This window comes from Mesocricetus auratus, unplaced genomic scaffold (genome assembly GCF_017639785.1).
Source record: "Mesocricetus auratus isolate SY011 unplaced genomic scaffold, BCM_Maur_2.0 Super-Scaffold_100006, whole genome shotgun sequence".
Classification (NCBI taxonomy): domain Eukaryota; kingdom Metazoa; phylum Chordata; class Mammalia; order Rodentia; family Cricetidae; genus Mesocricetus; species Mesocricetus auratus.
Genome location: NW_024429190.1, coordinates 70,180,599 through 70,202,265, shown reverse-complemented (window position 1 = coordinate 70,202,265; position 21,667 = coordinate 70,180,599). Strand labels below are relative to the sequence as shown.

General features: G+C 42.6%; 1 protein-coding gene across 3 annotated transcripts; it reads left to right on the top strand.

Annotated features, from left to right (window-relative positions):
- Positions 1-18,567: 18,567 nt before the first annotated feature.
- LOC101830675 (PRAME family member 12-like) lies at positions 18,568-21,013 on the top strand. Of its 3 annotated transcripts, none has more exons than XM_040746610.1 (3): positions 18,568-18,854; positions 19,328-19,912; positions 20,446-21,013. In XM_040746610.1, the coding sequence occupies exons 1-3, from the start codon at positions 18,568-18,570 to the stop codon at positions 21,011-21,013; spliced, it is 1,440 nt and encodes a 479-aa protein (XP_040602544.1). The 3 variants fall into 3 exon arrangements, with proteins under 3 accessions (XP_040602544.1, XP_040602543.1, XP_040602545.1); XM_040746609.1 differs by having other exon boundaries at positions 19,325-19,912; XM_040746611.1 differs by lacking the exon at positions 19,328-19,912.
- The last annotated feature ends 654 nt before the right edge of the window (positions 21,014-21,667 follow it).

Here is a 21,667-nt window from a genome sequence, read left to right as displayed (position 1 = left end):
GTGACCTACTCTCTCTTCCTCTTCTTCCCCTCTCTTCTTCCCAGTTACCACTCCCCTCACCCCTCACCATGTTCCCCATCTGTTCAGAGGATCTTGCCTCATTCCTCTTCAGTTGGGTACTATGCATATCTTTTAGGTTCTTTCCTGTTTCCCAGACTATCAGTGGAAGTGCAGACTGGCACTATCCTGATCCATGTCTAAAATCCATATATGAGTGAGTACATACCATGTTTGTCTTTTTGCGACTGGGTTACCTCACTCAGGATGGTTTCTTCCAGTGCTATCCATTTACCTGTGAATTTCAAGATTCCATTGTTTTTTTCTGCTGAGTAATACTCCATTGTGTAAATGTACCACATTTTCTCTATCCACTCTTCAGTTGAGGGGCATCTAGATTGCTTCCAGGTTCTGGCTATTACAAATAATGCTGCTATGAACATAGTGGAACAGATGCCCTTGTATTAATTTGCCTCATTTGGATATATGCCTAAGAGTGGAATTGCTGGGTCTTGGGGTAGACTGATTCCCATTTTCCTGAGGAATCTCCATACTGCTTTCCAAAGTGGCTGAACCAGTTGGCACTCCCACCAGCAGTGGAGTAGTGTTCCCCTCTCTCCACATCCTCTCCAGCATAAATTGTCCTTGGTGTTTTTGATTTTAGCCATTCTGACAGGAGTGAGATGGTATCTCAGAGTTGTTTTGACATGCATTTCCCAGATGGCTAAGGATGTTGAGCACTTTCTCAAGTGCCTCTCAGCCATTTTAGACTCCTCTATTGAAAACTCTCTATTTAGTTCTGCAGCCCACTTTTTAATAGGGTCCTTTGGTGTTTTGGAGACTTGCTTCTTGAGTTCTTTGTAAATTTTGGAGATCAACCCTCTGTCAGATGTGGGATTAGTGAATATTTTTTCCCATTCTGTGGGCTGCCTTTCGTTCAAGGGTACCACCCACTTTCTCTTCTAAGAGGTTCAGTGTGGCTGGATTTATGTTGAGATCTTTGATCCATTTGGACTTAAGTTTTGTGCATGGCGATAAACATGGATCGATCCGCATTCTTCTACATGCCAGTCTCCAATTATGCCAGCACCATTTGTTGAAGATGCTTTCTTTATTCCATTGTATATTTTTAGCTTCTTTGTCAAAGATCAGATGTTCGTACGTGTGTGGGTTAATACCCAGGTTTTCAATTCGATTCCATTGGTCTTCCTGTCTATTTTTGTGCCAATACCAAGCTGTTTTCAGGACTATAGCTCTGTAATAGAGCTTGAGGTCAGGGATGGTGATGCCTCCGGATGTTGCCTTGTTGAACAGGGTTGTTTTGGCTATCCTGGGTCTTTTGTTTTTCCATACAAAATTGATTATTGTTCTTTCAAGGTCTGTGAAGAACTGTGCTGGGATTTTAATGGGGATTGCATTGAATCTGTAGATTGCTTTTGGCAGGATTGCCATTTTTACTACATTGATCCTACCTATCCAAGAGCATGGGAGATCTTTCCATTTTCTGAGGGCTTCTTTAATTTCTTTCTTTAAAGATTCAAAGTTCTTATGATACAGGTCTTTCACTTGTTTGGTTAGCGTTACCCCAAGGTATTATATGTTGTTTGTGGCAATTGTAAATGTGATGTTTCTCTGATTTCTCTTTCAGCTCTTTTATCATCTATATATAGTAGGGCTACTGATTTTCTTGAGTTGATCTTGTAGCATGCCACTTTGCTGAAGGTGTTAATCAGCTGTAAGAGTTCCCTGGTAGAGTTCTTTGGGTCATTGATGTAAACTATCATATCATCTGCAAACAGTGAAAGTTTGACCTCTTCCTTCCCAATTTGTATCCCCTTGATTCCCCTTTGTTGTCATATGGCAATAGCTAGAACTTCAAGTACCAAGTTGAAAAGGTATGGAGAGAGTGGACAGCCTCGTTTTGTTCCTGATTTTAGAGGAATTACGTTGAGTTTCTGTCCATTTAGTTTGATGTTGGCTGTTGGTTTACTGTATATAGCTTTTATTATGTTTAAGTATGTCCCTGTTATCCCAGATCTCTGCAAGACCTTTATCATGAAGGGGTGTTGGATTTTGTCAAAGGCTTTTTCAGCATCTAGTGAGATGATCATGTGAGTTTTGTTTTTCAGCTTGTTTATATGGTGGATTACGTTGATGGATTTTCGTATGTTGAACCATCCCTGCATCCCTGGGATGAAACCTACTTGATCGTGGTGAATGATTGTTTTGATGTGTTCTTGGATCTGATTTGCCAGTATTTTATTGAGTATTTTTGCATCAATGTTCATGAGAGATATTGGTCTGAAGTTCTCCTTCTTAGTTGTATCTTTGTGTGGCTTGGGGATCAAGGTTATTGAAGCTTCATAGAAAGAGTTTGGCAAAGACCCTTCTGCTTCTATTGTGTGGAACACTTTGAGAAGAATTGGTATAAGCTGTTCTTTGAGTTTCTGGTAGAATTCTGCCCTGAGGCCATCTGGACCTGGACTTTTTTTGGTTGGGAGACTTTTGATGACAGCTTCTATTTCCATAGGGGTTATAGGTCTATTTAAATTGCTTATCTGTTCTTGATTTAGTTTTGGCAAATGATAGCTGTCCAGGAAGTCATCCATTTCCTTTAAATTTTCGAATTTTGTGGAGTACAGGTTTTCAAAGTATGACCTAATGATTCTCTGGATTTCCTCAGAGTCTGTTGTTATGTCCCCCTTTTCATTTCTGATTTTGTTAATTTGCGTGTTCACTCTCTGCTGTTTGGTAAGTTTGGACAAAGGTTTGTCTATCTTGTTGATTTTCTCAAAGAACCAACTCTTCGTTGCATTGATTCTTTGTATTGTTTTCCTGGTTTCTACTTTATTGATTTCAGCCCTCAATTTGATTATTTCCTGGCGTCTACTCCTCCTGGGGGAGTTTGCTTCTTTGTGTTCTAGAGCTTTCAGCTGTGATGTTAATTCTCTGGTATAACTGTTCTCCTGTTTCTTCATGTGAGCACTCAGTGCTATGAACTTCCCCTGTAGCACTGCTTTCAAAGTGTCCCATAGGTTTGGGTATGTTGTGTCTTCATTCTCATTGAATTCGAGGAAGTCTTAAATTTCTTTTTTTATTTCCTCTTTGTCCCAGGGATGGTGCAGTTGAGCATTATTCAATTTCCATGAGTTTGTAGGTTTTCTGCAATTTGTGTTGTTGTTGAATTCTAATTTTAAAGCATGGTGGTCTGATAAGATGCATGGAGTTATTCCAATTTTTTTGTAGCTGCTGAGGTTTGATATGTTGCCAAGTATGTGGTCGATTTTTGAGAAGGTTCCATGTGGTGGTGAGAAGAAGGTATATTCTTTTTTATGTGGATGAAATGTTCTATAGATATCTGTTAATCCCAGTTGGCTCATTACTTCTATTAGACCCTTTGCTTCTTTGTTGAGTTTCTGTCTGGTATTCCTGTCTAGTGGTGAGAGTGGTGTGTTGAAATCTCCCACTATAACTGGGTGGGGCTTTAGATGAGATTTAAGTTCTAATAATGTTTCATTAACGAATGTGGATGCCTTTGTATTTGGGGCATAGATGTTCAGGATAGACACTTCATCTTGGTGGGTTTCACCTGTGATGAGTATGTAATGACCTCCTTCATCTCTTTTGACTGATTTTATTTTAAAGTCTAGTTTGTTAGATATTAGGATTGCTACCCCTGCTTGTTTCTTGGGACCATTTGATTGAAAAATTTTTTCCCAACCTTTAACTCTCATGTAATGCCTGTCTTTGAGGGTGAGGTGTGTTTCTTGTATGCAGCAGAAAGAAGGGTTCTGTCTTCTCTGGATTTCCTCAGAGTCCGTTGTTATGTCCCCTTTTTCATTCCTGATTTTGTTAATTAGCATGCTCTCTCTCTCTGTCTTTTGAGTTGTATTTCTTCGCCTTCTTCTATACCTATTATTCTCAGGTTTGGTTTCTTCACGGTGTCCCATATTTCCTGGATATTTTGTGTTAAGGATTTGTTGGATTTGAGATTTTCTTTGGTTGACGACTCTATATCCTCTATTGAGTCTTCAACACCTGAGATTCTCTCTTTTATCTCTTGTATTCTACTGGTGATACTTGCATCTGTAGTTCCTGATCATTTACCCAGCTCTTCTATTTCTAGCATCCCTTCATTCTGTGTTTTCTTTATCGTTTCTATTTCAGTTTTCAGTCCTTCAACTGTTTGACTTGTTTCCTTCATTTTTTGTGTTGTTTTTTCTTGGTGCTCTTTAGATTCTTTGAGAGATTTGTTTATTTCTTGAATTTTCCCCCATTTCATGGATTTTTTGTTTGTTTTTTCTTCTATTTCTTTAAGGGATTTCCTCGTTTCTTCTTTGAGGGTCTCATGCTCACAATTTGGGTGCTGGCTGTGTTCCACAAGTGCTTTTTACATTAACCAACTTTTAGTGATATTCATTTGTAATCTAACAAATAAAGCTATCCTGAATATCAGAATGCAGAGCTAACCTACTAGTTAACACCACACCTAGTTAAGTGCTAAGTCACTAGTTAGCCACACCTTAGCCACTAGTTAGCCACAGAGGAAAGGCAGTGGTGGCCACACCTTTAATCCCAGCACTCAGGAGACAGAGGCAGATGGATCTCTGTGAGTTCAAGGCCACCCTGGACTACATGAGAGTGAATCAGTCTATAAGAGAAACAGAGCTCATGCCTTTAATCCCAACACATGGGATGGCATGCCCTTAACCCCAGTGCTAGAGAGGAAAACAAGGCAGGAGCTCAGGCTCTCGGTCTGTATTGAGTGCACAGTCACACTGAGGACAGGATCATCCCAGCCTCTCTAGTGGCTGCTGCTTTGCTTTTCTGGTCTTCACCTTGACCACAACATCTGTCTCTGGCTTGTTATTATTCTTGCTACACACACTGCTCATGTCCTTTCATTCAATCCATGGTGCAGGAGCCTAAACCCCAGAGCCAGAGCTCAACCCACACAGCTGAAAACTCCACGTCATACTTCACCATGTGGTGCTGTCAGAGCCACACTGAGATACACAAGTGCCCAGATACAGACAGCTTCTCATTTTAATTAGATAGCTCATTTTTACTATTTCTTTGGGTTTTCTATTTAAAGACTATTTTTTACGTGTGTGTGTGTACATGTGTGTGTGAATTGTGTGCATCTGTGTATGTGAACTCACAGAGATCCACCTGCCTCTGCCTCCCAAGTGCTGGGATTCAAGGCACGCACCACCACCGCCAGGCAGGCTGTTGTTTTCTAAAGACAAAGTTGTCTTACTCTGCACTCTAGGCTGTCCTAAATGTCCCTTTTTGAGCCACCCTGAAGATAACTTCATTCAATTATCCCATACTCTGAAATGCTGGCATTATTGGCATCAATATGTTTGTTTTTACTCCTGTCCAGAAAGCATTTGTTGAGGAGCCCTTGAATTTAGATGCTTTCTTTTGTTGTTTTGTTTCTTTTGTTTTGTTTTCTTTTCCTAGACAGAGTTAATCTGTATTGTGTTGGAGGTTGTCCTTGAACTCGTTCTGTAGATCAGGCTGACCTGGAACTCACATAGAGCCGCCTCTTCTGCCACCCAAGGCTACTGCAACCAACACCCAGCAAATTTAGATACTTTATGAAATTCAGATAACAGTAACAACACTAAAGAAAATAACCCCTGTTCTATGTGCTCAATGAATATTCTAATGAAGAATAAACTTGTGAAGTAATGATTTGTTTGGTTGATATTTTACTGTACAGAAAATGGAGGATATAATGGATAGGCCAGGGAGATTTTTTTAAGTAAAACAACACAGAGACCACAAATGAAAACTCAAAATACAATAAAAATATAATTCTTTTTTGAAGTAAATATTTCTTACCAGTAAAGAGACTTATATATGTACTGAACACCTTGATGTGCACTATGGCTACTTCATAGAGTTCAAGAGTCCACAGGAATACCAGCCTAAAGATGTGTGGCATGTATAATACACATGAAGGAGATTAGAGTTTTAGAAAAGAATAAAATATACACAGATGACAGTCCCTATATATATTTTTTTGTTTCTGTCTTATATCAATGGCTCTTTGATATAACACAGAAAGTCTGAATTGCATTTTAACAATATGCTTGGGTTTAAAGCAGGAGAGCAAATCAAACTCCAAAGCCAGCGTTAATTAGATGGATTGGGACTCAGGCATATTAAGAAGTGGAGGAAATAGAAATTACAATAACAAAATAGAGAGATTTAGACATTGATAATGCACTGTATTATTGTATGTTTGGTGGTCCTCTGGGTAGCTATCCTTTCTTCTTTGGGTATTCATATACCTAGTATTGTTCACTGTTCAGAACTAATTTTTCCTGTAAAGACACAAAAATAATACTTATCTTTCCTTTGATGAGGTTTTCTTTTACATAGCAGACCTTGTAGATGAGCCGTCATCTTTCCTCCTCCTGAGACGTTTTCTGTTCTGATCGAATCTTAATTAATTTAGATGGGACCCAAACCTTTTCTTCTCCTGTGGAAACAAAAGCATAACCCCTTCCCAAACGTACCACATATCCTGGTTTCCAGACTGAGATCATAACATCCTTAAAATACACCAGTTGGTTCAGTTCAGAAGTCTTCTCTGTAGTCCAGTGTCTTTCTGCTGCAGTTTGTCCTTTTTCATCAGCATTAAGAAAATTCAATGTTAGTAAAGCATTATGTAACCTGTGTTTAGGGGTCTTTGTTCTCCCTGGCTTTTTATAAAGCATCTCTTTTAAGGTTCAGTTAGATCTTTCAATCACTGCTTGTCCTGTGGGATTGTAAGGTATACCAGTTACATGTTTTATATTATATTTGAAAAATTGTTCCAATTTACTGGAGACATATGCTGGAGCATTGTCAGTTTTTATCGTTTTAGGTATACCCATAACAGCCATCACCTCTAAGACGTGTGTAAAAAAAGAGTCAGCTTTTTTAGAGCTGAGGGCAATAACCCATTGGAATCCTGAGAATGTGTCTATGGTATGGTGTACATATTTCAAACGGCCAAATTCTGGGAAGTGAAATACATCCATTTGCAAAAGTTCATTTCTGTGAATAACTTTAGGATTACAACCTGCTGGTAATGGAGTTTGATTGTAGAATGAGCAACTGGGGCAATTTCTTACTATTTCTTTGGCTTGTTGCCAGGTGATAGAAAAATCCTTCTTTAAGCCTTTGCTGTTAACATGGTGTTTCTTATGAAATTCTGAAGCTTCCAACACATTACCTACTAATAAACGATCAATTTCATCATTGCCTTGTGCCAGAGGACCTGGCAGACCTGTATGGGATCTGATGTGTGTTATATATATATATAGGATGAGTCATGTTTCTGATGGTTTCCTGTAATTGTAAAAATAATGAGGTTAATTCTGTACTATCAGGAACAAATTCTGAAGTCTCAATGTGCAAGACAAATCTTTCTGTATACTGAGAATCCGTGACTATATTGAGAGGCTCTGTAAAATCTTTAAGTACCATGAGAATGGCATATAACTCTGCCTTTTGTACGGAGTTGTAAGGGCTTTGAACTACTTTACTTATATTTCCTGATTTATACCCTGCCTTACCTGATTTGTTTGCATCCGTGTAGAAGGTAAGAACTCCATAAATAGGTGTTTGTCTCACGATATGTGGAAGAATCCAAATTGTTTTCTTTATGAATTTGATTCTCTCTGTTTTGGGATAGTTATTACCAATAGTTCCCAAAAAGTCACTGCAAGCTATTTGCCAATACTCATTATCCTTCCATAAGGAGGAAATTTCATCATTTGCTAAAGGTACAATAATTTCAGCTGGGTCTTTCCCAGTCAGTTGACGAAGCCTTAACTTACCTTTTAATATCAAGTCAGAGATCTTTTTTATATACGTTTTCAATTTTTTATTCTGTTTATGTAGCAGAAATACCCATTCTAGTATGATGTCTTCCCTCTGCATTAATATTCCTGAGGGGTATTCTCTATATGGTAAAATAACCAGAATACAGTCCAGCTTTGGATCCAAACGGTCTACATGTGCTTCTAATATTCTCTTTTCTACCCATTCTAATTCTTTTTCAGCCTCAGCTGATAGTACACGTGGGCTGTTTAGGTCTTTATCTCCTTTTAAAGCCATTTTCAGGTGTTTTAAATCATGCCCTTCTACACCGATAATTGTCTGTAATTGAGAGATTTCTCCTAATAGTATTTGAAGATCATTAAGAGTCCCGTAATGATCTCTTCTGATCTGTACTTTCTGCGGTCTAATTTTCTGAGCATCTATTTTATAACCTAAATAGTTAATAGAATCTCCTCTTTGTATTTTTTCTGGGGGGCAATTTGTAATCCCCAGCAAGCTAAAGTTTCCTTTACTGCTTCAAACATCTTTTCCAAAGTATCCTTATTTGAATCAGACAATAATATGTCATCCATATAATGATATATTAACGAATGTGGAAATTTTTTACGAATTATTTCTAGAGGTTTATTCACAAAATATTGACACAAAGTTGGGCTGTTTAACATACCTTGAGGTAGTACCTTCCACTGGAATCTCTGTACCAAACAGGAATTATTATAGGTAGGTACCGTGAAGGTGAACTTTTCTCTGTCGTTTTCTTGTAACGGTATGGTGAAGAAGCAATCTTTTAAATCAATAACTATAATTGGCCAATCCTTAGGAATTAGAGAAGGTAACAGCATCCAAGGTTGTAGAGACCCCATAGGCTGAATTTCCTTGTTGATGGCTCTAAGATCAGTAACTATTCTCCACTTACCAGATTTCTTCTTGACAACAAAAACAGGTGAGTTCCATGCACTAGTTGATTCCTCAATATGTCCAGCATCTAGCTATTCCTGAACTAACTTCTCCAAAGCCTCTAACTTCTCAAATGTCATAGGCCATTGACCCCCCCCCAGACGGGTTCATCTGTCAGCCATTTTAAGGGTAGAGCTTTTGGTTGCTCTGTAGGTTTGGCACTAGCATCTTGCTTCTGTACAGCCTGTACATTTGGCATCTGTTTTCTGTACTGTGTTACTATATTCTTTCTACCATCAAGAGCTTGTCTATAATTCCTAGCTGATACAGGAGGAATGTTAATCTGCGTATTTCATTGCTGTAATAGATCACGACCCCAGAGGTTTATAGCAATATCTGCAACATATGGCTTTAACCTTCCTCTTTGTCCTTCTGCCCCAATAAAGTCAATCCATCTAACGCTCTGTTTAACTTCAGATAGGGTTCCAATCCCTAAGAATTGAACGTTAACCTCTTTTAAAGCCCAATTTGGGGGCCAGGACTTCTGATAATGATGGTGACGTCACTTCCTGTGTCTTAAATGCCATTAATCACCATATTATTTACTTTAACTGGTAACTTGGGTCTATGATATTGTATAGAAGTTTGCCAAAATATATGTTTTGTATTTCCTCCTGATATAATTGATTCATCCTCTGGAGCTAATGTATTATCCAGTGCCGTATTATTTACAATGGGCAGTGGATCTTCTAATTGTCCTGGGAGAGGCTGTCCTCCACTGTCACTGGGAATGACCGGATAATCTTTCTTTCTGGGGCCTGCTTGAGACCCTGATTCCAGTTTCCTGGCTGTAAAGATTTACCTTGTCTATCTCTTGTGGACCAGCATTCATCAGTCCAATGTTTTACCTTTCCAAACCTCCTAAAGAGATCAGGAAGCTGAGGCCTTCTGTTTGATGCATTACTGGTAGAAGCATTATATCTAGGAATGTGTTGTCTTCAGTTCCTACTCAGATGTCCTATTTTACCACAATTAAAACATCTAAAGTTTCGATGTCTTTTGAAACTTCTAAAGATTGCTTCCCTAACCCAATTTGGTATCTCCTCTTGGGTAGGCCATTTTTCATCCTGATTACTCCTAAATCCTTTAGAAATGGCTTAATGTACATTAGTTGTATATAAGACCCATTCCTCCAATGGTGCTGATCTTACCTTTAATGGCCACAATATCTGTTTGTAATGTGGGTTTGCATTCTCATAAGCCAAAGATTCTGTAAGAAGTCGCCTAATATTAGGATCAGTTATTTGTAAATCTACTGCTCTGGATAATCTTTGTAAGAATTCAGAGAATCTTTCCCTCGGGCCCTGTATCACTTTTGAATATGATTCAACTTTTTCCCCTGGTTCATGAACCTTATCCAAAGCATTTAGTGCTGCTGTTTTGCATAAATCAAATATATTCTCATCATAACCAGCTTGGACCTGCGGGTCAGAAAATTACTTCTCCCCAATAATCTTACTTTCAGAAGCTTCAAAGCCATCCTTCAAACCTTGAAGTTCAAGGGCCTTGGCTTCCTGTCTCCACAAAGCTTTCCACTGTATTTGGGAAGACTGGTCCAACACTACAGATATTAAATCATTCCAATCTGAGGGAGTTATCTTATTGGTAGTAGCCCATGTGTTTAGTAACTGTTTTACATAAGGGCTTTGGGCCCCAAAAGACATTATTGCTTGCTTTATAGCTTTCATTTCTTTCATGGGAATAGATTCCCATTTATGTGTAGTGGAACCAGATTGGTTCCTCCGCGATGCTGGTCTTTCTACCATGGTTACTGGAAAGGCCACTTTGGATGTCTAGTAGCCATATTTTGTTTATTTCCTGGTAGCCTAGCATCTGTTGACTCAACATCTGATGTTTCAGAGGATGTATCTTCTAAAGATTGAAATTTTGCAACCATGTCATCCTTTAGGTCTTAGATTTCCTGCATTAAAAATTGTTCCAAGCTCTTGGACTGTTCATTGAGGTCTGGGATTTCCTCCACTAAAATTGTTCCAAGTCATTGGATTGTTCATTGAGGTCTTGGATTTTCTGTATTAAAGATTGTTTTAAGTCTTTGGACTGAGCCGGGCGTTGGTGGCACACGCCTTTAATCCCAGCACTCAGGAGGCAGAGGCAGGCGGATCTCTGTGAGTTCGAGGCCAGGCTGGACCGACAGCCTCCAAAACAGAGAAACCCTGTCTCGTAAAACCAAAAAAAAAAAGTCTTTGGACTGTTCACTTAAACGTGATTCCAAGCTTTTCATACCATCCTCCCTAAAAACTCCAAAGGCATCTATCTTTCCTTCCAGAAAACACATTCAGTGTGCTAGATTGTTATTATTGTCAGACATAGATTGAATTGACCCTGCTAATTTTGAAAATTCCTCCTGGCTAGACTCCATCTTAGCCATAAATGTAGTGGACATTGAATTGAATGTGTCTCGAAGGTTGTCCTGGTCAAATTTAACAAAATCCCCTTGTTCCTGAATTTTTGACCCTAACTTTTGAATTGACTCTGCTAATTTGGAAAATTCCACCTGGTTAGACTCAGTTTTAGCCATAAATGCAGTAGACATTGAATTAACTGTGACTCGAAGATTGTTCTGATCAAATTCCAAATTATCTGTTTTGGTAACTAAATCACCTTTTTCCTGAACTTTTGACTCTAATTTTCGAATCATAAGCACATGTTTCTTCCATATGATTACATGTATTAATATACTAATCACAAGCATGGCACACATATACATATGAAAAATATCATAATTGTCTTTTACTGCATAATCCATCACATTGGTAACGAAATCTCTAAAATCCTGCAATGTTAAATTACCTGCCATGTTATAATTAGATGTTCTTACCACCAATTGGTGATTCCTAAATTGGAAAAATCACCTCATGTTTTGTCTCAGATTAAAATACCTGTAGTTACCGATCTTGGCCAGCAGATGGCGAAGGTGTACCGCCAAACACCGCTTCTCCGCAGAAAATCGGATGCTCCCCAAGGAACCTGTGAAGATTTAACGAACAGATTTGGGAAGGGAGATTAGCCGCACAGCAGCGGAGCTCGCAGTGGCTCTGGTAGCTGCTAAGGTGGTGGAAACTGGGCAAGGGAATCAGGCGTGTGGGGGGGCGGAGGGGAGGCGGGGGGGGGGGGTGAGGGGACGGGGAGGCGGGGCAGCAGATGGCCGCGGACAGCAGATGGCTGGGGTGCCACGGCAGGGAACGCGGTTCTCTCGGCAGCCTTGGTGGTGGCTCCTCTGAACACGGCAGCGGCAGGGAGGGCGGTACTCACGTCAGGCAGTGGCGGGGAGTCTTTTGCCGTGTCCCACCCCGGGATCCGGAGCAGGCAGCAGAAGACGTGAGAAATGGAATTCCGGAGAAATGGGAGCGAGCTCCCGCAATGTAGCTTCAGCCAGGTGGCTGGAATGCCAATTAGCACTCACCTCGGGATGCCGAGTCAGGCGGTCACCCGACACAGAGGCTTGGGCTGTAATTCCAATCCACTTCTGCCACCAGATATTAATGATAGTCAATGCTATAGGAAAACAATATATTTATTTACCAGAGAGAGAGAGAGAGAGAGAGAGAGAGAGAGAGAGAGAGAGAGAGAGAGAGAGAGAGAGAGAGAGAGAGAGAGTCGCACAAACCAGGAGCACAAACCAGGAGTTAGAAGCGTGGCTGGCTTCCAGGAGAAAAAAGGGAGGTTCCTGTTTCTTTCACTTCCTTTTATATCTACCTGTGTCAGTTTACATGTCCCCGCCCTCATGGGTAGATAGCTTTGTGGGGTTCACTCCTACAATAGAGTTCAAGAGTCCACAGGAATACCAGCCTACAGATGTGTGGCATGTATGCTAGACATGGTGGATTATGGTGGTAATGTCAGTGAGGAAGAAACAACATCAAGGGTTCAAGGCCAGTGTGGAGCACATGAGGCTGTCGAATAAAAAGAAAACAAACTTTGAAATATAGAAGAAAAATTAATGTCATAATCCCTGTTCACTTTGCCCTTTATAGTCTTTCCTTCAGCCATCTCTGAGGGGTTCACAGTGTCCAGTGACCTGAGTACACAGGATGTTAATCCTCTGTGGTCCCTTCATAGGAAGTGCACATTCTGATCACTGTAGGTTAATGTTTTGGGGGGGAGGGTGGTTTCAAAATGGGGTTTATCTGTGGCTTTGGAGGCTGTCCTGGAACTATCTCTTGTAGACCAGGCTGGCCTTGAACTCACAGAGATCCGTCTGCCTCTGCCTCTGGAGTGCTGGGATTAAAGGCATGTAACACCACCACCCAGCAAGATTAACATTTTTTGTGCATTAATTGAATAGCCACACAAAGTAAATGTGACAAATCCACAGGCAAAGCCCAAGATGGACAGAAGTGTTACAAAAGCTTTTGCTGCCAAGGAGACCTGGACCTGTGCCTCATTCATTAGACACAAGTGTTTTTCATTCCTGAGTCATTGGACCCTCTGACCATGAACCTGGCAGTGAGGTTAACAACTGAAAAAGACCCCAGGGGGTGAATCCTGGTTTACAGGTGCAGACAAAGTCCCTGGTTATCCCACCCTGACAAAAGCCACTTAGAAACACACAATTGCCCTTCTGAATCCAGGAGACTCTACCTGCTCCCACTGTCCCATTGTCCTCCCTGTCATCCTCAGGCTCCAAGATCCACCTCACTGCACATCATTTAGTTTCCAGCAATCTGAGCAGAGTCTGATGTCATGAGCTCTGCAATCTGAGAGGAGAAACGTGTCCCCAGCCTCCATGTCTTCAAATCCAGAAGTCATGTTTGTTTTTACAGCCAACAAGAAACATGTCTGAGCCTCAGGTCATAGACACAGTACTCAGCAAATTTAAGGCAGCATCATAGCAAAGAAGATCTCTTATGCTGCCTATGGCCCTGAGTGCATCCATGAGAGCAGAACAGGGGTGATGAAATCTCTGTATGCAGACGAACCCCAGAATGCTACACATCCGGAGGTGTAGGGTGCTTCTCCCCATTCATTTTCCTCAAGTTGGCTGTGTACAGCAGAGAGTCCTTCAGGATTGGCACAGAGAAGGCATTGACACATAAGTTCACCTTGGTGAGCAGGGAACACAGGTTGAGGACAGGTGTGAGGACAGTGAGCTGTGAGTCCTCCATCCTACAACCTTGCAAGTCCATGGACTCCAGAGAGTGTGCCACAGTCTCTAGTAGAAGTCGGAGAGGCATGGGATCTAAAGCCAATAACACCACACCTCTCATGTCCAGATGTTTGAGCTGACAGAGGCTGTGACAATAGGGAAATAATTCAGGTTGTGATATTTGGTAGTGAGTGGTGGAAAAGGTCTCCAGTGGTTTGACAGGCAGGTAGGGAGAGACAATGGAATTAGCTCTGGTAAATGATATTGGAGAATTTGTGGTGGGATTTACCCTGAGGTAAGAGGAATCAAGGTAAAGGTCAGTTTGACAAAATGTTCAAGGACAATATCTAAGATTCTTTTCGGTGCAGACAAACCCAAATTTTATATCCTGGCCTCACTGTCAAGCAGAAAACCATCTCAGCCCATAAGCCCAGAAAGCACACATAATAAGGTTCAACACATGAAAGTCCTCTCAGGATCTAGGACATTTCCCGTGGACTCCCTGAACCCTGGTTCCCATCCTGTAAAGGGAAGCTTTTTCCTTGAGATAAGCCTTCCCACCAGCCTGGTTCTAGAGCCACATCAGTCCCAAATAAACACACAGCAGGCTATATTAATTATGAAGCTGTTGTTTCTTACTGGCTAGCTCTGACTTAAGTAATTACCCCATAATTGTTCATCTAAATATGTCTCTTACTGGAGCATAGTCCCGGGCTTCCTACTCTATGGCGTTACATCTTGACTCTCTGTGTTTCTCCTTCCCAGAGTCCTCCTGGACTCCTAGTCCCACCTATCTAGATTCCTATTGGCCAGCAGTGCTTTATTGACATATACACAGGACTTCCCCAACACCATCCCAGTCTCTGCACATTCACTTCCAGTCATAGACATTCCCACCACTTTGTCCCATGTCCCACTCACTCAGTCCCTACCTGGGCTCCACCATCTGTCACATGGGAAATTAGAGTTAGAATGGAGGCTGTTCTCACAGATCTGAGCACAGAGCTCACCTGTAGACTATGCAGGTGTGAGTCCCCTGACGCCTAACGAAACTCTTCTGTTTCTGTTCCCTTTCCATTGGAATAATTTAACAAGATTCCACAAAGAATTACATGCCATCTGAAGAATCCCCTACCCCAGCAGTTGAAAAACTACTAAGCTGTCCCATCCTCGGATGTGAGCAGCTACACTTGAACATCTTCCCAGGGTGGTCCACAAGGACTTGAAAATATTTCCCAGACCTCAGTCCTCAAGGACTTGGGAACATTCCCCAGACCTCAAGGTTCCAGGCCAGTCACACAGTTCAGCCAGGTAACAGACGTTGCCTAAGACAGATAAGGAGCCAGCCAGACAGACAGCCACAAGTGTACATGATTCATGAAGGTTTGGCACCAACTGCTAAACTTCCTTTGTACCCCCTCTCCATTCTAGTTGTGGTTTTAGGCTTTAAAAACTTGCTGTAATTTCTGCTCGGGGTTCACTCCTTCCAAAGGCTGCTGAACCCCGGTGCACCAGCTTAATAAAAATCCCCTTACATTTGCAGTGAACTTTGGCTCCCTGGTGGTCTTTGGGGAGAGGGTCCCGAGACAAAGACTGAAGGTTCTTTCACATCCTGGAATCTGTCCTATTTTTTTTTAACTGCAACTTCAGTCCTCTACTTCATGAATCATCCTCTGAGACCTCCTTACAGCATAGGTGTAAACAAGATGAAACTTACATATTCTAATGAATCTGTAAATATTTGTCTCCAGTGACTGGCAGGCATCAGTCGCCCACATATCCTTAAAGCTAGGCAACCTCCCAACAGCCAGACATGAGAATCAGGAAAGTAGGACATACATACATACATACATACATACATACATACATACATACATACATAGATACATACATACAGTAAGGAAAGAAAGTTAAAAAGGCCCAAGGCAAAAAGTATATATAGAGAGATTAAAATAAGAGATAAGATAAAGCAGATCATTGAAGCAGGAATTCTAGCTGGTCTTAATAATAAAAACACAGCGACAGAGACTTGGGTTAAAGCTGAAGATCAGAGAAACAAAGCGGCCATCCACTACAGAGTTCTCACCTCTACCAATATTCAGGCTGAAAGGGAGATGAATTCCTGTCACCTCCTGCCTAATGTTCCTCTCTAGTTCTTTGTAGACAAGGCTGACCTTGAACTCACAGGGATCTACCCTAATCTGCCTGCTGAGTGCTGGGGTTAAAGGTGTATGCTGCCGCCACATGGCTTAAATTAATTTTCTATTCATTTATTTATTCATCTTTTTGGTTTTTTCCTAGACAGGGTTTCTCTGTGTCTTTGGAAGTTGTCCTGGAACTCGCTCTGTAGACCAGACTGGCCTCGAACTCACAGAGATCCACCTGCCTCTGCTTCCTGAGTGCTGGGATCAAAGGCATGGGCCACCAGTGCCCAGCTAAAATACTTTTTAAGACAGATCCTCGCTCTGTATTCCTGACTGGTTTGGAATTGGCTACTCCCAAAAATGTGTATTAAAGGTGTGTGCCACCATTGCAGACACTGATGCAAATTTTTTAAAGATTAATTCAAGGTGTAGGACTGTTTCCCTTCATGTATGAATATGCAAGCATGTATGCCTGGTGCCCAGGAGGGTCAGAGGGCACTTCAGATATCCAGGAACTGTAGTGACAGATCCTTTCAGTCACCACGCAGTACAGGGAAGGGCTGATTGACAGGTGCTCATTATTGCTGAGCCACTCTCCAGCCCCCAGGTCCACTCTTGATTTCATGTCCTTGAGCAAGTGTGCTGGCCTTATGGATCTTTTGAAGCTCCCTCTGTATCTGGGGAACCAAGGGTGGCATCACAGACAAAGCAAGCTTTGTTGTTGTTCTGTTCTGCTCTGTTCATTATTTAGGAAGCAGATGGCTCAGGCTGTTCTTCCGTTTACAGTATGGCTGAAGATGACTTTGAACTGATCCTCCTGCCTCCAATTTTGGAATTCTGGAGTCAAGGCATTCCCTAGCAAGTCTGCTGCAGTTAATGCCGGGCAGAGGGCTCAGGGTATGCTGGGTATGTCTCTAGGAATTGACTGCATTCCCAATACCCTGACCACCACATTGATGGAATCAAGTCATCCTCCTGCCTCCCCAATTGAGTAGCTGCTACTTCAGTGTGTTGAAGAAGCATCCTGTTCAGACTTGAGTTTCAGAACATATTCCTGACTGACTCGGTATTTTTCCTAGGGTACATAGATAAATATATTATGAATTGTTTTATGGCTGTTATCAGCAACATATTAAATTACAATCTGACTCAAACTCAGAATGACTGTGGTTACATGATGAAATTCAGTCAAGTATAGTTATACTTATGAGTACTCCTAGCAAGAAGGATGCTGGGACAGAAGGATTCCTAGAAGTTACAGTTCCAAAACAACCTTAGCTTCAGAGTAAGATCCAGTCCCTCTATCAAATTCAAATCTAAGTAATAAATAAGTTAACAAAATGTCAAGTTAACTCCGTGCTGTGTAGTTAATTAGCAAGGGGAATGTTTATATTTATCCAGACTTGGAGGGACTGAGAGGAGGGGTGTATTCACACTGAGTTTGATTCAATTAACAAAATGATTGGATGTTATCTATAGAATTAAAATGGTGGACACTGAACTATCCAATCAAATAGCAGCTTGGGGTTGGAAGGCGGGACTGCAGTAGGGAGGATGAGCGAGCAGAGTGGTATATAAAGGATTCAGGAGAGCCACCCAAGAGACTCAGGAGAGCCACCCAAGACACTCAGAGACCTGGAGCTGTAGGAACTGCCTAAGTGCTCAGAACTGGTGAGTAATTATCCTCCCTTGGGTCTTGCAGTTTGATGTAGGGTCCTTTAGGCCCAAGAAGGGACAGAGAATTCTGATTTCTGTCTCTTCAGATGAACACACTGAAGACACTGTGTTTGCCTTCATTTCAAATGAAGCTTGTTGAGCTCAGTGTGACTGTTGTTTTGAGACAGGGGTTTCCTAGTCGTGTAAGCTGTTCAAGAAGTGTCCTTGTAGTTCTGGGTTGCCTGGAAATCAAGACCATCCAGTCTCAGGGTGCTGTGGTCCCTAGCATGTTCTCTCCTACTGTGCTACATTGATATTGGTGTTTCTGTGACACAAGGGCCCAAGCAGACCTGCAGAGTACATGGCTTGGTTCCTTGGGAGTTGCTCTGTTTCAGACTCACAGACGCTGGAATTGCATTTGTGACTTAGGTCTGGATTCAGGCTTTACTTTGCCTCTTTATCAAGCATCTGTTTCTCTATTTGTTTGTTAGATATGGCTGGTTCTGTTACCCAGGGTGGCCTGAAATTTTCAGGAACCCAGTGCCATCATCCTCCATGGTAGGAATATACTAAACATTGAACCACAACACAATGCTTTTTTTTTTGAGAAAGGGTCACTTATAAGGTCTTTTGACCAGAAAATCATCAGTCTATTATGGGATAGAGAGTATCCCATGGTTCCAGTGCAGAAGTCTGGCTTCCAACCACCAGTGAGGACCATGGTGTCTCTACCATTGCCAGAACAAATACAATCTGACTTGAGTGGTTCCTGTTCGTGGTGAGGAAGATGTCTAAACCATGTCCTGAAAGAATGTTGTTCTCTGAATTCATCCACAGGACCTTTCTGACTGCAGACCCATCATGATGAGTGTTCAGACCCCAGCCACACTCAGAAAGCAGGCAAGCCAGGCTCTGCTGAGAAATGAGGACTTGGCCATCTCTGCTCTGGAGCAACTGCCCATGGAGCTCTTCCCAGAACTGTTCAAAGAGGCCTTCAAAGGCAGACACACTAGGATTGTGAAGGCAATGGTGGCAGCCTGGCCTTTCCCCTGCCTCCCTGTGGGGACACTGATGAAGACCCCTGACTTGGAAACCTTCCAGGCTGTGTTAGATGCAGTAGACATGCAGCTGGCAAGAAAGTTTCACCCTAGGTGAGCAAGAACCTCGTACTGTAGACTGGAGCACAGGGTACACAAGGAAGACACCGTGGGGTCAGGGAGAAGGGTGTGGAAGTGGCTCAGAGACTTCTCATGGGATCATCACGCAGGGATGCAGGGTCTTGACAGCTATTGATCCCTTGTAGTAAGGACAGTGACAGTGAGGATTTGAGCTTAGGGAAGATGGAGTCACAGTGCGGTGAGACCATCCCTGGCATTCCCACAGCCACCAATAACGGGTCTACGGAGGGAACAGAGAGTAACTTAGTGGAAGGAAAGCAGTCAGGTCTCAGATGCAGCCCAGGGGAAGCTTCCATAGCACACGAGTTCCCACATTGGAGACTGGTGCTGAAGTGACATAGTCCTTGGCAGGGGGAAGAGCTGATATTGGGGATGTGCAGTGAAGTTGTCTCACTGTCTGGTCCTGTCATGTCTGCTGACACTGGACTCCATTTTACCCACAGGAGGGAGAAAATTAAGGAGCTGGATCTCAGGAAGGGGCGCCATGACTTCTGGACCATATGGACTGGAACAGAGGATGGAGACTGCTCAGAGAGTGGGGATGAGGAGCGAGTGGTGAAGGTTCTTCCCAGATATGCAGTGAGGCGGCGTCTGAAGGTCACAGTTGACCTCTGCCTCAGACTCCGACTGGATGAAGAGCAAGCATATTTCTTGCAGTGGGCCCAGCAGAGAAAAGGCTCCCTTCATCTCTGCTGTGTGAGGATGAAGATCTGGGCTCTGCCTCTGTGCAGGATCAAGGAGATCTTGAGTGTTTTCCATCCCCGGCACATTGAGGAACTGGAACTGAACATGGGGTGGGACGTGTCCACATTGGCACTTTTTGCTTCCTGCCTTGGCCAAATGAGAAGTCTTCGCAAACTCTCCCTGGCACGCATCTACAAGAACACTATCAGGACCATCAACAGGACAGCAGACAGAGAAGAGAAGTGTGTCAGGAAGTTGGTGTCTCAGTTCTCCAAACTGCACTGTCTGCAGAATCTCTCCTTGAATGGCATCTACTTTCTGAGAGACCACGTGAAACAGGTCCTCAGGTAAGCAACGACAGGGATCTGGGTCAGCTACTAGAGCAAACCTTTCTCTCTCTCTCTCTCTCTCTCTCTCTCTCTCTCTCTCTCTCTCTCTCTCTCTCTCTCTCTCTCTCTCTCTCTCTCTCTCTCTCTCTCTCTCTTTTTCCGAGGCAGGGTTTCTCTGTATTGTTTTGGAGCCTGTCCTGGAACTCACTCGGTAGACCAGGCTTGGTCTCAAACTCACAGAGATCCACCTGCCTCTGTCTCCTGAGTGCTGGGATTAAAGGCATGTGCCACCACCGCCCAGCCCAAACCTTTCTCTTTAACTGAGGATTAGTGGATGGGTGGTGCCTGCCTGTCACTGGGTCCAATTATGCTGACAGTTGGGGGTGTGACTTGATGTAGAAGACTCCACTAGGCAGCACCTGGTTCTCTTCCTTTTTCATATCGTCTAACTGACCTTGAGTCATGTGCCCCATCTTGCTCTTTTTAAGCCCCAAGGTACACACTCTTCTTCAAAACCTTTTGCTGAAACTAACCACCTTGTTTATCCGTAGGTGCCTGAGGAGCCCCTTGGAGACTCTCTCCATCACTGGCTACATTCTGTCAGAGTCGGACTTGAATGACTTCCCCTGTTGTCACAGCCTCTGTCAGCTCAAACATCTGGACATGAGAGGTGTGGTGTTATTGACTTTAGACCCCATGCCTCTCCGACTTCTACTAGAGACTGTGGCACACTCTCTGCAGTCCCTGGACTTGGAGGGTTGTGGGATGGAGGACTCACAGCTCACTCTGCTCACACCTGCCCTCAACCTGTGTTCCCTGCTCACCAAGGTGAACTTGTGTGACAATGACTTCTCTATGCCCATCCTGAAGGACCTTTTGCTGCACACAGCCAACTGGAGCAAGATGAATGGGGAACAGTACCCTGCACCTCTGGAATGCTATGATGACTTAGGTTACATCGACACAGAAAGGTTCCTCCACATTTGTCCTGAGCTCATCAATGCACTCAGGGCCAAGAGACAACCCAAGAGAATAGTCTTTGCTACAGATACCTGCCATAAATGTGGAGTGCGTTGTGTCTATGACCTGGGGCCCAGACTTTGTCCTTGCTGGCAGTAAATAGGGAACATGACTTCCAGATTTATGTGCTCCCCTTCTGGGGTTTTCCTTAGTCATTAGCCTCCCTGCTACGTTCAGGGTCTGGAATGTCTCTCAGCCGGCTTCAAGGATCTGCTGAACCAAGGAACTGTATTGAGGTCTTCAGTTGTGGTCTGCTTTTTCATTGTGTTTTTAATGTCCCTATCCCTACCCATTACATTCTCAATTTTCTGTATAAAGAAGCAGCAATAAAATAATTCTGTATCACAGTTTTCTTCTTCATTGGTATCTTTCCTAAACACATAGTGTGATGGTCCTTTGCTCATATATTATTATTGTTTTCTGCATCCCATACACCATCTCTTTGTAAGGACTCTGGACAGAAATACAAATGGAAAAGGAACATGTCTATAGTGACTCTATTCCAAATCGGGGCAGGTAAATAAGGTTATCTGCTAGGGCACACTACATATCCATGCTAGCTGTGGACACAGAAAGGGACACGGGAGCCAGGAGAATGGCTCAAAGGTTAAAAGCCCATGCAAGTCATTCTTCCAGTGGATTCAAGTTCAGTGTCCTATACCCATATCAGGTGGCTGACACCTGCCTGTAAATTCAGGTGCAGGTGATGGAATCCATATGAATACCTGCATTCAAGTGCATAGTCTACACAAC

What these genes read in the sequence shown, in the direction of transcription:
- LOC101830675 (XM_040746609.1), top strand. Translation starts at nt 18,568, where the DNA reads ATGAGTGTTCAGACCCCAGCCACACTCAGAAAGCAGGCAAGCCAGGCT. An exon ending in GCAAGAAAGTTTCACCCTAG is followed by an intron (nt 18,855 to 19,324) that starts GTGAGCAAGAAC and finishes TTTTACCCACAG; the next exon opens with GAGGGAGAAAATTAAGGAGC. An exon ending in CACGTGAAACAGGTCCTCAG is followed by an intron (nt 19,913 to 20,445) that starts GTAAGCAACGAC and finishes GTTTATCCGTAG; the next exon opens with GTGCCTGAGGAGCCCCTTGG.